The sequence below is a fragment of the Dendronephthya gigantea genome, unplaced genomic scaffold (assembly GCF_004324835.1).
Source record: "Dendronephthya gigantea isolate DGI-Jeju-01 unplaced genomic scaffold, DenGig_1.0 000199F, whole genome shotgun sequence".
NCBI classification, from domain to species: Eukaryota; Metazoa; Cnidaria; class Anthozoa; order Malacalcyonacea; family Nephtheidae; genus Dendronephthya; species Dendronephthya gigantea.
The window spans coordinates 266,910-281,547 of record NW_021163209.1 but is presented as its reverse complement, the minus strand read 5'-3'; the positions used below and the strand labels follow the sequence as shown (position 1 = coordinate 281,547).

The 14,638-nt window shown below is 38.5% G+C and overlaps 2 protein-coding genes across 3 annotated transcripts; both read left to right on the top strand.

Moving 5' to 3' along the window:
- The first annotated feature begins 55 nt into the window (after positions 1-55).
- On the top strand, positions 56-13,489 carry LOC114539304. Its single transcript, XM_028559928.1, has 15 exons — positions 56-1,476; positions 2,053-2,364; positions 2,865-3,011; positions 3,345-3,599; positions 4,070-4,333; positions 4,487-4,654; positions 5,043-5,189; positions 5,522-5,687; positions 6,326-6,501; positions 6,592-6,903; positions 7,152-7,361; positions 11,234-11,564; positions 11,952-12,103; positions 12,368-12,607; positions 12,935-13,489. Exons 1-15 carry the CDS (start codon positions 630-632, stop codon positions 13,375-13,377), a joined length of 4,170 nt encoding a protein of 1,389 aa, XP_028415729.1. The 5' UTR covers positions 56-629; the 3' UTR covers positions 13,378-13,489.
- On the top strand, positions 7,703-10,672 carry LOC114539305 (zinc finger protein 271-like). Of its 2 annotated transcripts, none has more exons than XM_028559930.1 (2): positions 7,703-7,739; positions 8,345-10,672. In XM_028559930.1, exon 2 carries the CDS (start codon positions 8,392-8,394, stop codon positions 9,742-9,744), a length of 1,353 nt encoding a protein of 450 aa, XP_028415731.1. In that variant the 5' UTR covers positions 7,703-7,739; positions 8,345-8,391; the 3' UTR covers positions 9,745-10,672. The 2 variants fall into 2 exon arrangements, with proteins under 2 accessions (XP_028415731.1, XP_028415732.1); XM_028559931.1 differs by having other exon boundaries at positions 7,728-8,080.
- Positions 13,490-14,638: the final 1,149 nt, after the last annotated feature.

Genomic DNA, 14,638 nt, shown 5'->3' with positions numbered 1-14,638 from the left:
GACGAATTTTCACAGTATCTTCGTCATCCATATGTTCCTAATGACAAATCAAGATAGATGATAAATTCAGCAAGACTTAAATTGCGACAGATCGCAAACGGCTAGGGTACAGTTCGGTACGCATGCAACATTTTGCAAAATCAATAAGTAATAAAAAACAATGGTGCAGATTTTGAAAACATTTATAATAGGAGAAAACCTCATGTTTAGAATGCTTCTTAAATCGTTCACGCGGCCGGAGTGAAAGTCGCTCGTGTCGAATTGGGCCTTTCAAGAAGCCAGGAGGAAGTTCCTCAGTCGAAAATCGGTTCCTGTGACCGTTGCATGCTTTTCGACGATACAAATCTTACATTTACGGAGATACAATGTTCACATTTTTCACACATCCTCCTTGCTTTGCATATTGCAACAATACGCTTCAAGAATTTCTCAATCTTCTAACTGAACAGTTTTTTATTAGCCGTTAATAATTTCTGTGAAGTCATTTTGATATAATTATGATATATTCGCTTCGCATGTGGAAACACACACATGGGAAAATATTTTAAAATGGCGGTCAAAACATTGATGTTTGAATATTTGAATAATACTTTCTTTATTGAAATACAAGCATTTTTTGGTGCGCAAGAATGGAATTAAATCGAGAAAATGCTGTCATACTTGCTGCGGGACTTCTTGGTGGGGCCGGGACAGTATATACACTGTTTTCATTGCGGAACTTGTTGCGTAAATCTTGCAGAAGGGCAACACTTGCGCAGTTGACAGACAAAATTAGCCTAGAAACACTAACGAAACTATCTGAAGTATCTAATGTTAGTATTAGGCAATGCGCTCGTGACCTCCTTATAGCTCGTATATTAAAACCCGAACGTTTGAAATTTTTAATTCAACTTTGTTATGCCGAAAACGAAGAGAGTGTAATAAAAGCTTGCACTGTTATAGAAAGTCTTACAAAGAACCCCAAGTGTAGGGCGAGGTTTGTCTATTTTGGAGGACTAGAAGCATTATCCCATGCAACCTACCGCTCGTGGGCACGAAAAAATAAAGGAGAAATCAGCGATAATTATATGAAAATTCAACACCTTTGTTGTGTGGCAATTTTTGACTTGATATCTATGGTAAATAATGATGCTCCTAAAATTAGGCTACTGGACAAAAATCCATCGTTTTTGCCCACAATCCTAGCTATAATGAAAGAGACAAACAACAGGGAGATCGAGAAGTTGGGTTTGTTTATAATCCATCAAATAGCAGTGTGTGAACACACCAGAGATGAGTTAAGCGAACACTGGGTCATTATCGAGGTTGTTTCCAAGGTTGTCATTAAGAGGCAAGGTGAGCCGGTGAAGATGAGGCTTGCATTCCAGGTACTTGTCACATTGGCAAATATTTTGATCGCAAACGAAGAGCAAAAGGTTTTGAATGAGATTAGAAGTTATGGAGTAATAATGCCAACAATTGGTTGTCTTAAGTCGGGTATGTACAGTAGAACCATTTTCTTTAATGTCAAGAGATTGGGTATTGGCTTCTAATTAGGAACTCTGTATTTTTTTGATTTCCTAAACAAATAAACCATGCTAGATTACATACCTATAGGTAGTTAAATATAAAAATATATATTTATATATATATTAGAAGTTGAAGAGTTTTAATTTTGAGTGGAATTCATTTACCCTCACCTATTCCTGGCATTACCATCATATACACTTTGGTTTATTATATATATATTATATATATATATTATAATATATATATATATACACCCATTTGCAAAAATGTTGGCCGCAGATAGATATATAGATAGATACTCGAAATCTAATTAGAATTGCATATGTTGTGTAATATTATAGAAATCCCATGCAAATGTAATCATATGCAATTCTAATTAGATTTCGAGTATCTATCTATCTGCGGCCAACGTTTTTGCAAATGGGTATATATATATATATATATATATATATATATATATATATATATATATATATATATATATATATATATATATATATGCTGACAGCCAATAGTTAATTTTTAGCATCCCTATTTTTTCAGATGATCATGAGCTTATTTATTGGGCAGTTGGTCTTCTGCATGAATTTGTTGCCCTTGATGTTGGCTTACCTGATATCTGTTCCGTCCCAATACTATTGAGGTCTTTGAGCAGTGTTCTCGTCTCGAGTGAGGCCAGCATTCAGAGATTGGTTCTTCGGATATTGCGTTTCCTGTCTGAAAGTTCGGACGATTTTAGAGAGAAAATTATACGTCATAAGCAGCTTCTTGCACGTCTTCCAATATGCCTCGCTTCGGGCGACCGTGACGTCACCTCTTGGTCATTATATCTTATTCATGATATTGCTAAGTCAGGTAAGGTTGAGTTCTGCCTTATTATTTCATTTTCAGTCTGATTTTACAAGAGTGTCTTGGAGATGTCTGCATAAAAGATTAAAAGAATTTAGTCCTGTTACTCCTGTATACTATAGTCTTACCTCTCACGTACCGTTACTTCATCTTATATTCTTATAATATCATCTAACACTATCATCTTAACTAATGCGTACGCCCAGAACTGGGGAGAAAATACTTTGGGGAGTCTTTCTGCATAAATTCGCACATATACGAATCAGGTTCTGTTGATGGTCGAGTGAGGTGTTTTTCGTTCTGTCAGCCGTTACACTACAACGCCACTTATTGCAAAATTTAATGACAACGCTATTAGTTATATGGATTTCGAAGGAAGATTTATAGAAAGAAAATCTACCAATGTGATTGCAATTTTTAGCTGTAGTAATTTATTTTGCCATACCCTGGATCAATTTCATGGCGGAAAAATGAATCTCATTTCCCTTCTTATAAATTATATTTAGGCGTGGAAGCCATCGAGTTGTTATATGAGCACTCGAAGGGGTTAGTCGAAGCATTGGTGGAAATGTGTGGCAGGAACGTATTCAACCAAGAAGCTAACACTATGTGTCGTTACATCGCCGAAACATTGGGATTTTTCTGCTCTATCGGTAAGTGGTATTACGAATGATACAGCTACGTACTCACAATAATGGGTTATAGTATGAATATGCGATCTGATCGGTTGAGTCCCCACATATACGACAGTACGGTTGGCCTGGGAAGTACGCATGTACATACTACATTTGTTGCAACAGCTCTTGAACAGTTTATCTACCAGTATATATAGTGGTCGCAATTACCTTAAAACTATGCCCTTTTTGTAAACTCTTAGGTCCTGTCAATTTTATAAATAATAAAAATTAAGTTTAAAACAGAAATGCGACATTTAATGCCTAAATTTTGCTTTTTCAACCAACCGCGTTAAAATCATTTGCCGATAGAGACAATCCAGTGCCAAGTGGTCAAAGCAGGTGCTCTGAAAGCTGTCCTGCAGTTATCCATGATGGCTGATATCGATATGAAACTCTGGGCAACATCGCTGCTTCTCAATCTATCAATGTCTGCCGATGTACCGAAAGAAGAAATAATTAAAAGTGGCGGTGTCAAAGTACTTATCGATCTGGCCCTCAGTGAAACTGATGAGCCGCAGATTGCAACTCAGGCTGCAAAGACTTTGGTTATGCTGGGCTTTTTAGGTATGGAATAAAGAAGAACACATTCTTGTTTTCTGTATTATAACACAATCCGGAATTTGTTTCCATCAATGGTTGTGTGTATGTAAATTGAATTGCATGTGCACAGGCACTCACTTTTGACAGCAGGATTCCGAAACACTTGTTGGGAGGAGTGATTTCAAATTGTAACCTTGCACCCATTTGGGAAATGTTCTAAAAAATGAACATCTAGAACATCCCAGTCTTTTTTCCTTCGAAAAGAAAATCTGATAGAAACTTCACATGTGCATGGTCTACAGAACCTGACAGATATTTATTGTATAACGATAAAGTTGAAATATTTCGATGTATGCAGATCTCGTGACAAGATCCTATACCAGCGATTTTCTAAGCGCGTTCTGCAAATTCACGCATACGTGAATTTAGCCCGCGAGACTTTAGAGGACAAACCCTATTTGATTAATCATTGTCTGTATATTTTCGTATTGCAGACAGTCCTTTAAACGTCGAACTGAAGTCTTCGAGTAGTGCGTCATGTACCGTGGCAGTGGATGGCATTGAACACTGTCGCAATGATCTGGGTATCAATGTGGTAGTGCTTGATCCAGTTACTTTGAATGTCGAGGAGACAGAGTCGTTCGATACTGGGCATTTTCCAGACGCGTCCATTAAGTTGGCAGAGTATATCCACTCGTTACCTTTGTTGTCGATAGTGTTTATTGTAATTCGGGGAGAAGGGAATTTCTTTTTGTCAAGTAAGCTTAATAATTCGTTAATTCGTCAATGTGGTTTGCATTACTTAACTACACTGCGTTCTCTCTGTACTGCTCATCTGTGCGTCATGTCCGATTTATCTAAAGTCTTCATGATACTGTATAGCTACATGAATAATGTTTGTGCATTTTTAGACGAAGCAAAAGCTGCCTTAGACAGTGTTGGTATTCCTGAATATGAATTCGAGACAGGAGAGCTGTGGGTGTTCTCCGGTCAGAAGCGCTATGGTATGGAATGTTTCAGAGAACCACAGTTTAGACATGGATACGATAGCGTTGATCTAAAAGTCTGTATTCCCAGAGGTACTGGTATATGTATGCTAGAAATTTATATACTCCCATATAATTATGTATTTGCGTATTCGACGACAGTTTAATACCGGATAAAGCTGTATTCGCAGTCTGGATGAGTAAATTTGAGAATACTCTTGTGTCCAACTGGACGCATGCGCAGTTAGAGCATACTTTTAATTTCTTTCGCACGATAAGGACGTATTTTAATATGCAAATGAAAGAAGACTTATATGTTTTTAATTTCTGCGAATACAGCATTGCGGCAAACTGGCAAATGAAATGCATTAGTTTTTTCATTGATTCACCCTCTCACCAATGGTAATTCACACAACTACGAGTGGTTGCATTAGAAATTTCTAGTTCTAATACTGGCCTCACATCTTTTATCTATATATAGGTAGCTTCGTGAATGACCAAGTGAATGCTCTAATAATGGAACCTTTGATCGATATATTAATGAGCACTCCACCTGAAAGTGGCATCAGCAAAGTCTCTGAGCTGACATTATCAACAATATTCGCCAGGCACGACAGTCATCGAGTTGGTATGTGTATTGCAACCATGGCATGTGTTGTGGGCGGTTTTGCATCATAACTTTTGCGTCACAATCTTTTTTTCATAAAACATGTCTATAGTGCTATTATATAATCTCATTATAAACATTAAGTCACCTTATGACAAGGTTCATAATAATGAATTGATCGCTGCAAAAATCTCATCTCATCTTATAGGAGCGAATGATCAATTTAGCTACTTGAATTCCCTTCATTCGTTTACTATTGAAGCGTGTAATTATCGGATAAATATAGATCTTAAAATCCTCAAGCTTACTGTAATCATGAATATTGCTCTTTAACATTGATTGCTTTCTGGTAGTTTTGCTAGAGAGAGAAGGATTTCTTCCATATATGGCTCAAATTATTTGGAACATGGCTTCACGGTCGTTGGATGATTTACGCTCAAATACGATGTTAGTTGCGCATTGTCTTGGCGCGATGAGGACAGTGGCGGGTTTGATTATATCCGATACGGCACCAGAAAGGTACAGTTCATTTTAATATAATGTATTGTGACAAAATATACTGCAGTCTATACCGCACTGTTCAGCCTGACAACGCAAATTACGCCTACAAGAGTCGCCTGATCAGCTGAGTATCCCTTAAGGCCCGTTTACACTTCCCATTTTTGCTGCAATTTTGTGTGCGATTTTCTCCCTTGGACATATGTGAACGAGTAATTAGTTTCGAATGCTCTGATGAGCCCTTATTTGAAGATCAGTGACTAATTCACTCGTTCACATCTATCAAAAGAAGAAAATCAAAAATTGGAAGTGTAAACGAGCCTTTAGCCAAACACCACTGTCTGTCCTGCCAAAAAATATAAAGAGAAAATTTAAAGTCCACGATTGTCTAAAAGCTATGTGTGAAATCGTCATGTCCAACGAGTGATGTCATAACGTACTGTAGGATACGACTTTTTTCATTGACATTATGACGTCATAACGATGATTATCAATTCCAGCCTATGGCTTTGGTTAATAACGACAAACATCAGTTTGATAATTCTTCATATCATGTTCAACCCGATTCAACAATTGTTTTGTAAGACAGTTGTGGTTCTTGGGCATAAAAAGATTTATGATGTCCGTTGTTTCTATTCCAAACGTCACGTCACATATAGATGTGCTAGGCATGGTGTCTTGAAAGAGGTTTTGCGTCTTCTGTTCTTCATCAATGATACTTCGTTGGACGTCCAAAATGAAAAGACAGAAACTCGGAAAAGCGCGAGGAACAGCGAGCTGTCGTTTCTCAGAAATCCCATACCTGGTGTGGAAGAAAAGACTCCGTTTTCATCAGGTACGACTCTTTCTTTAGTGTTTCAGAAACAAAGTGAGAAATTCTGAGGTTGTATTTTTATACACGTCACATGTTAATATATACTTGTAGTGACGGACAGTCCAGCGACGCCCACACCCATGCAAGGTTTGGAAGAAATTTCACATGACGAAACGAAGTGCAATTATGAAGATTTGGAAGAATCTTTTGCCAGCCTTACACAATTGGCTGTTACCATACTGTTTCACAGCAGCAAGAGGCTTCAATTAGCTGACGACTCTATCTTCATCTCATTGTCTGTAAATGTTCTCTGGTGTACATTACTCACATGTAAAGACGAATTGAAAAGAGCTATATCAATTCCCATTGAGAACATCATCACGAGTCATGCAAATAGAAGAAAGTCGTTCATTGTACACCCAGGTACAGGGTATGCATATAATAAGATGATAAACTCGTCAGTTAGGGTTTTCTCCCCAGGTGTCATTGTATTTGCCTGCCTGCCTGGAATTTCTGCAATTATCTGAAGTGAGATAAATATCGCTAAACAATTGTTCAAAAGCCTCATAACTCAGCTTTAGAGGTGAGTCCGCATTATCCATGCAAATACTTGTATGATGATAGTGTTGCAGTATTATGCAAGGCTATTAGATTTTTTGTCTTTGATGTAGAGCGACCGTCTGTATGTCTTAATGGTAAAGAGAAAACACAGGCGCTGATATTGAGTTCCGACAAAACAGAGGTCATCAACTTTCACTGGACGTTCGAAAGCGTCCATGCAAATGCTGCAGTTGGTAGACGCAAGTACACATCGGGATCACCTAAACCTGCTGGATGGTATTATGAAGTACAATTGATGACTCAAGGGATCATGCAAATAGGTAAGTGGTTGGTCAGTGAAATTATATTTGATGTTTTAAAAGGCGAGTCAGTTAGTGTTTTCATTCAAATAGCGGAATTAAAAAAAAATGATGAAGTTTGTCAATGCAAAAGTTTTTCATTCAAAAATCGCTTTAAAAACCCGGTTAATGAACTGGAGCATGCGCAATAAATTTTCTGACTGCTCATATCGTTGGTATTTTACAAATGTCTGTTGCTGATATTTTCTGAGAAGAAGTTATGGCTTTGGTAGTGGAAGCACTGGTATTAGAATCATTTGGAAATTGGAATAATAACAATCATTCGTCCTGTTATTATCGTCCTGTTATAACCAATCATTAAAATGCTTTTGTGCTGAGTTGATTCTCACCACAATACTGGTAAGTCGCTGAATTGTTTATCAAGTTATCAACCAATCATCCATGTAGATGTATTAGGTAATATTTGTAGGGAAAGACACATACCAATCATAAATGTGGTGTTCGCAAGGATGATTAGAGATAATCTACACAAAGAATACATGCAGTATGGTTTATAGAACAGCCAAATTTGTTTGGAATAGAAAGAATACAAGCTAGTCAGGATGGGGGCCCTGATGTTTTTCAGTTATGTTAAATTATTTTCCAATCCATAAGGCACCGGTTGAAAAGTCTCTTTGCATTTGTTTATCCTTCTCCACTGAAAACACACCCTGAAGGCAAGCCCTTTGTATGTGCACAAGGTTTGTTATGGACATTGTGTATTAATAAAAGTTATATTTTCATTCACTATATATAATAAACATATACCGGTATGCCAATACTACTGTAAAATATAAATCACAAGCACAAAGCCCAATATCAGACATAGTTATCAAAATTCATACGATAGTACCTTATCATATAACACCATCCATTAGGGGAAAACCATATGTCCATTGTGATGTTTATATATATAATGATGCAAATAACACTTATATAAATCCTTAAAAATGTCACATTTGTAGGGGACAATTTTCCAGTTGTCATCCATTTGGTTGAGCACTCAAGACACATGCACCCACTGGAGAATCAGATAAAATCATATGAATGTGATATTTGGAGAAGACAATTCTCAAAATTGTGTGTATTTAATATGTACAAAAGTACACATACTGGTGCATATGAATGTGAAGTGTGCAAGAAACGATTTTTAAGACTATCAACTTTAGTAAAACACAAGAGATGTCACCCTGAACTCTCCAAATCAAGATATATATTACCAAAACCATTAACTCCATTGATGAAAGAAACAGCTTTTTCAGAACCAAAACATGTTTATGTACCGATAGAAAGTAAAGTTAGACTGTATGAATGTGATATTTGTAAGAGAAGGTTTTCCACCTCAGCTGCCTATGGTGGTCATAGGAAGGTACACTATAAAAAGTACCAGTGCAATGTTTGCAATAAAGCATTTTCAAATTTAAGCGACTATGCAGGACATAAAAAGAGTCACCCATTCATTAAACGTATTAGGAAGATCTTACCAAAACCATTAAATGGATCTGAAAAGTCGATGAGACCACCTGAACAAGCCAACTTTTTCTCAACAGATCATGGTGAAAGTACGCCAGACCCATTGGACAATAGACAATCCTTGACCCAAATAGATAATGCTCTTGCTAAAATGAGGTATATACTACCAAAACAAAGCCCTGTGCCCCAAAACATAACACCAAAACCTGTTGAACAGTCCATAAATGGCAACTCAACAGTTCTGATATCAAATAATGCGGTGGATAATCAACCAACAGACAAGACCAATCATTGTGATGTTTACCTGGCAAAATTTTCTGACCTTCCTGCTTCGAATGCCGACAAAAAAGTACACCCCATCTTGTTTGAATGCGATGTGTGCGAAAAAAGCTTTTTGTTCTCGAGAAGTTTAGAAGTTCATAAACTAGAACATGTTGCTGAGCCTAAATATGAGTGTGATGTGTGCAAGAAGACATTTACGACGTCAACAACTTTGCAGAAACATAGACGTGCCGAATGCAAGCCATATGGATGTAATATTTGCACATCTAAATTTCCGAATATAGAAAGTCATAAATTTCACTTGATGCGTTATCATAGAGACGAAGCAATATGCAAAACTTGTGGAAAGGAACTGTCAGGATCGCAAATTTTGCAAGAAAAGGTTGGTGTCGGTGATGGCGGTGAGGTGCTATTAAAGTTTGCCCATCCAATACTGGACAAAAATGGTAACGTTGTGTCCTATCAGTGTAGTTTCTGCCAGGAAATAGAAACGAGCGATGATACATGGAGTGTCTGTTCTCTCTGTGGATGTTGTTGTGGTAATTTCAAAGAACTTCAGGATCACATGTGTCTCCACAAGAATGATGTTGAAAAAGAAGAAGTTGGATAACTTAAGAATAAGAAACTTGTTTAGCAAAAAAGTCTTATTCGTAGTCAAATCTCTTGTTTACGTTGACGTTTTTCTTTTGAGAAAAGTCGTCCTACAGTGGGAAGTAAAAACTTAGCTAGCACATGCAATTTTCCTCTATGACTTAATGTATATTTATCATATATCTCAGACTAGCATGATCTCGCACCTTTCGACGAAATAAATTCCTCTGGCTCTGCTTGCAATAATGTATGTACCTGACTAAATAAAAGATTTGTTTTTAAAGGAGGTGATCAACCTCTCTCTAAACGGTCGTTAACCGGTTTGTTTAACAACCTCGCAAGCCAGGCTCTTTTACCTACGCTCCACGGCCCACGCTGCGGCAAAGACCCTGGTCAAGGCTGGTCACGTGATTCTTTTGTTACGCTTCTCCCGTGTGGGGATGGGTGGGACACAAGTAGCGCATAGATCACATTAGTTAAAACAGCGTGTTTCTAAGGACTGAATATTGAGCGCTGTTGTACCGCAAAGCGAAATAACCTGTGTCGTTATTGTTATTTGACCTCTAAATTTGCTCATCAACGCCCAAATTTAGAAGATAGCGCAGGCCTTCGAGTGTCTGTATTGAATATCAACTGAACTTGTGACGATACTAAAACCGATTCTATCGACGATGATACAGTCTACACATAGCACTTGAATCTAAATTCGGTTTATTGCTCTTTTTAGTTTTTTGCTGCGCCACACTAGCTGTATTTATTTAGTTTATTCAACTTTATTGCGTGAACCGCTATTTTTGGTTGCGTTAGTACAAAGTCATCTGGATTGTGACAAGTGCTAAAAATAGCAGAAATGGTATATCGACTTTGCCACTCCTCCCATGGATATGAACTAAGCGCTAATTAAAAACCTCCCATTTTGGGAGGTCACATGACCAGCCTTGACCAGGGTCTTTGCCGCAGCGTGGGCCGTGGAGCGTAGGTAAAAGAGCCTGGCTTGCGAGGTTGTTTGTTTAAAACTCAGCTTTTTGTGTACTGTCAATTTTCACGTATAACTAATTAATGGCCTGATAGATGACTTATTAACACTTACATGATTATGGCCCTTAAACATTGAGCTAGTCAAAAAGGTTCGAATAACTAATATTTTAGAACTCAATCTAGTCCCTGAAATTTTCAAGCGACCGTTTCTTATGTCGCCTTTATGTTCCCTGTAAGGTTTAGCGCAAGATCAGCCTAACTTTCCACCCTGTTCCTGGTTAAGTCACGTTAATTTTGCAGCTTGGCCTGTTGGTAACACCGATGAGCATCATCACAAATTCACAATATTAAATTCACCTGAGTCATGATCACGTGCCTAATATCGTCGAGTTTTCGAAATCGATAAAAGAACAAAAATTCCCCCTGTAAAAAATACCCTCTTTGTCTTCGGGCCTGTCTCTAAGGGGATCATTATTTTTACTGAATTCGTATTAAATCACTCCAATCGTTTGTATTGTAACGAATCCTAGGCTGGCGAACGAGTAAGTGCGAATACAGTCCGGAGAAAGGCAATGGTGTTGGTGACGATTTACATTCCTATGCATTTGACGGTGCTCGGCTCAAAGTTTGGAACGGTCCAGGGTGTCGAATGGCAAACAATGATTATGGTGAAATGTGGGCAGCAAGCGACATCGTAAGCTGTTTATTATCATGGGGCGGTGACATAGAGTTTTGGTTGAATGGCGTGAGTCTTGGCGTAGCCTTCGAAAATGTCAATACCGAACTGGATTTCTACCCTGCTGTTTCTCTGGCGATGGACCAGCATTGTTCCTTCAACTTTGGGGGTGATCAACCATTTAGGTACTCATGCATTTCATACAGAACCTTTGTGCAATCTTCATGTTGACTTCGAGTTTCTTGCATTCTTGTGTTTCGAGTGAGCTCCCTACCCCTCATTTTAAGTATTTTTTGAATTGAAAGGAATTCCTTCCTCTCGCCAACAGCATCAACTCGGAGGTCATTTTCAGCGCACCCCAATTTCTGAACGAGGAGATGGTCCATTTGGGGGAAGGACATTCTCCATTTAGGGAACCCCCCCGGGGAGCCCCCCCCCCGGGGCCCCCCCCATCCCCCTCCATTATAGCTCATTTGATATATGGGGGGAAATCACGATTTTTTAGGGCAATTTCTCCACCCCTCTCGCGCAAAATGCCCCTGAAACCCTCCAATTGATTTCGATATTCATAGATACTCCATGCCAGAAGGATATATTGCTGTCAACGACGTGTTTGAAAAGAAAGCATCCCTTAAACGGCCTCGTTCGAAGTCGTATACAAAGGGAAGTTTTGAAAGCATCGCTGAAGAAGACGAGGAATGCGTTGAAGATGTAAAGAATCTTCGTAAGTTTTTACTCTGCTGTATGTATTATAATATATTCTTCGCTTAATCTACGATGAGAGTCAAATTATTTCAGGCCAGCTATAACCGTTGTACTATTACGTGTAACACAAGTTGCTTTTCCCGAGATCAGCAAATTCCGTATATTCTTAGTCAAGCCATGATGTAGATTTTGCATGGGAAGAAAGAACGTATCAACTCGTGCTGTTAACGTGACGTATTGTTGTTCACGGCGGTTTTCAACCTCATTTAATCCCTTTTTGTAGAAATTGCTCGCCTACAGCGGTGCTGTAGTAGTGAGCCGTCTCTACATGGTCATGAGAACAGTAGCTCCTGTCCAAACGAGGCGACGAGAAGGTTATCAACATCCACGAACTACAATTCTGAGCGTCCTTCAACGCCTCTAACTCCTATGTCGTGGGCTTCTTCAACGCCGTCCACACCATTCACACCCATCACACCGTTATCACCATTTTGGTCGCCGGCGTCATCACGTAACACTCCAGGTAAATTAATTATATCCCAAGTGTTCGTCTTTCTTTCGAACAGATCTTTAGACTGCGTAATCTACCCTGCAAGAGGAATTTTAAAAACGCAATGGTGATAGTGGTATGAGCTTTCGCGGAAGGAAGACTTCATTTTTTATCAGAAAGCCTTACCTTGCCGGCACAAAAATTCGTTGAAAGGTATAGCCAAACCTCACTCAGTAAAATTGATGCGACTTTTCAAACATTTTAACATTGCTATCCCGATGGATTTAAATTAAATTCATAGTATAGTGATAGATGGCGAATTGTAAAAATTACAAAAGTACTGAATATCTTTTTGTTTAGATCTATTTTCTGGCATTCCTTGCGTGTATTTCGAAACTGAAGTTAGGGAATGCGGCCGTCGAGCCTGGAATGTTGGTTACTACTGCCAGAAGTCGGGCGAGCATTGTTCATGCGAGTTCCACGACGGCCAAACGATGTCCTTTCCCTTATGGCTAGGCAAGAACGCCGATGTCGTGCGAGCACCGTCAGTAATTGGCTGCGGCTTACTGTGGCCCGATGGAGTGTTTCTTACTTTAGACGGAGTGTACAATAACACCGTGTATCCGTTTAATGAGGTTGGCTTCGAAGAGGGAGAGTGTCTGCCTTACATTACCCATTCTAATGTCAAGGTAAACTACGGACAAGAGGAGTTCCTTATGGAAAGAGCAAACACTCATGGACAACGTGTTGCCTCTGCGCAGTTACTGCATTCCTTTTCACGTAATTTGTTGGAAAAAATGTGAAGCACATTTTTCTTTTTACCTGCAGAAACTGTTTCCTGCAAATTTATTTCTTTGTTCAAAAATTAAAGAAAAGACACTTTGCAGGAAATTGCAGGCTAGTGTACATGTACTGTAAGAAAGTTTAATAAAAGTTTTGTTTTTTAAAGATGTATGTAGATCGTTTAAGTTGTGACCAGCCCCCATACATATAGTAAATTATATTGGCATTGTAAACTAAAATAAGCTATTTTTTTTATTCCCCACTGAAAAAATGGTAGTATGAAGGAAAATTATAAGAAATGCCTGCAACTCACCCCTGTGGCACTACCCTAAAATTTAGGCATTCAAAATTTCAACCCTATCTTTGGGTGAAAGGTGTAATTTTTTAAACATTTCACGAAATATCCAAATACAAATGTGTCATTTTTTTAGCTTCTTGTGCAATCCTCCAATTTAAGGCCACATGCAAGCAGTTGTCAAAGAAAATGCTTTTTGGTTACAAGAGATAGCTGTGGTGGAGTGTTAACTGGTTCCAACTTATTGGCCTCAATGAACATACATCCCGATGTTCATGAACATACATCCCGATGTTCATGAACATACATCCCTATGTTCATGAACATACATCCCTGTGTTCATGATAATTCAAGAGACAAAATTATAATGCCAATAATCACCATACCAATATTTAAAGATCTCAAAACAAAGATATATATTTGGAAAATCATGTGGTAACTTCAGTCAACATTCAAACAAGTTAATAATGCCCAGCTTTTCACTATATTATAACTTCAAATGTACTGGTTGTTCAGTCTTCCAGCCCATTTTCTCCAACAAACAGGTATCATAGAATCCCTGAAGCTTTCTGCAGTAACCAAATTCTTGATTGTTTTGATCCAGGCATGTCCAATACTTGGCGAATTCGTCGTTACAGTTCGCTTTCACAGTTTTAAAAAATCCTAAAGCACAGCTTGTCACTTTTCGCCCCTCCTCTAAACATTTTCTTGGGTCCCGGGTATCGTATCTGCATGCCATAAACTTTTTAAAATCCTCTTCGCACTGCTTGCCGAGATGGTGTGCTCCGGCCATGAGAACTGCGGACGTTACGTCCAACTCTTCCACGTTCAGTTCTTCGTCAGGTACACTTTCTGTCTGCTTGCTCATTTTGCTCAGAAACTCTGATCTAAAACCACATACAACTCGGGAATACAGGCAAATATCAGAAAGAAAAACTTGAAATACAAAATGGCGAAAACGTGAAACGTCGTTGTGTTAGCCCAGC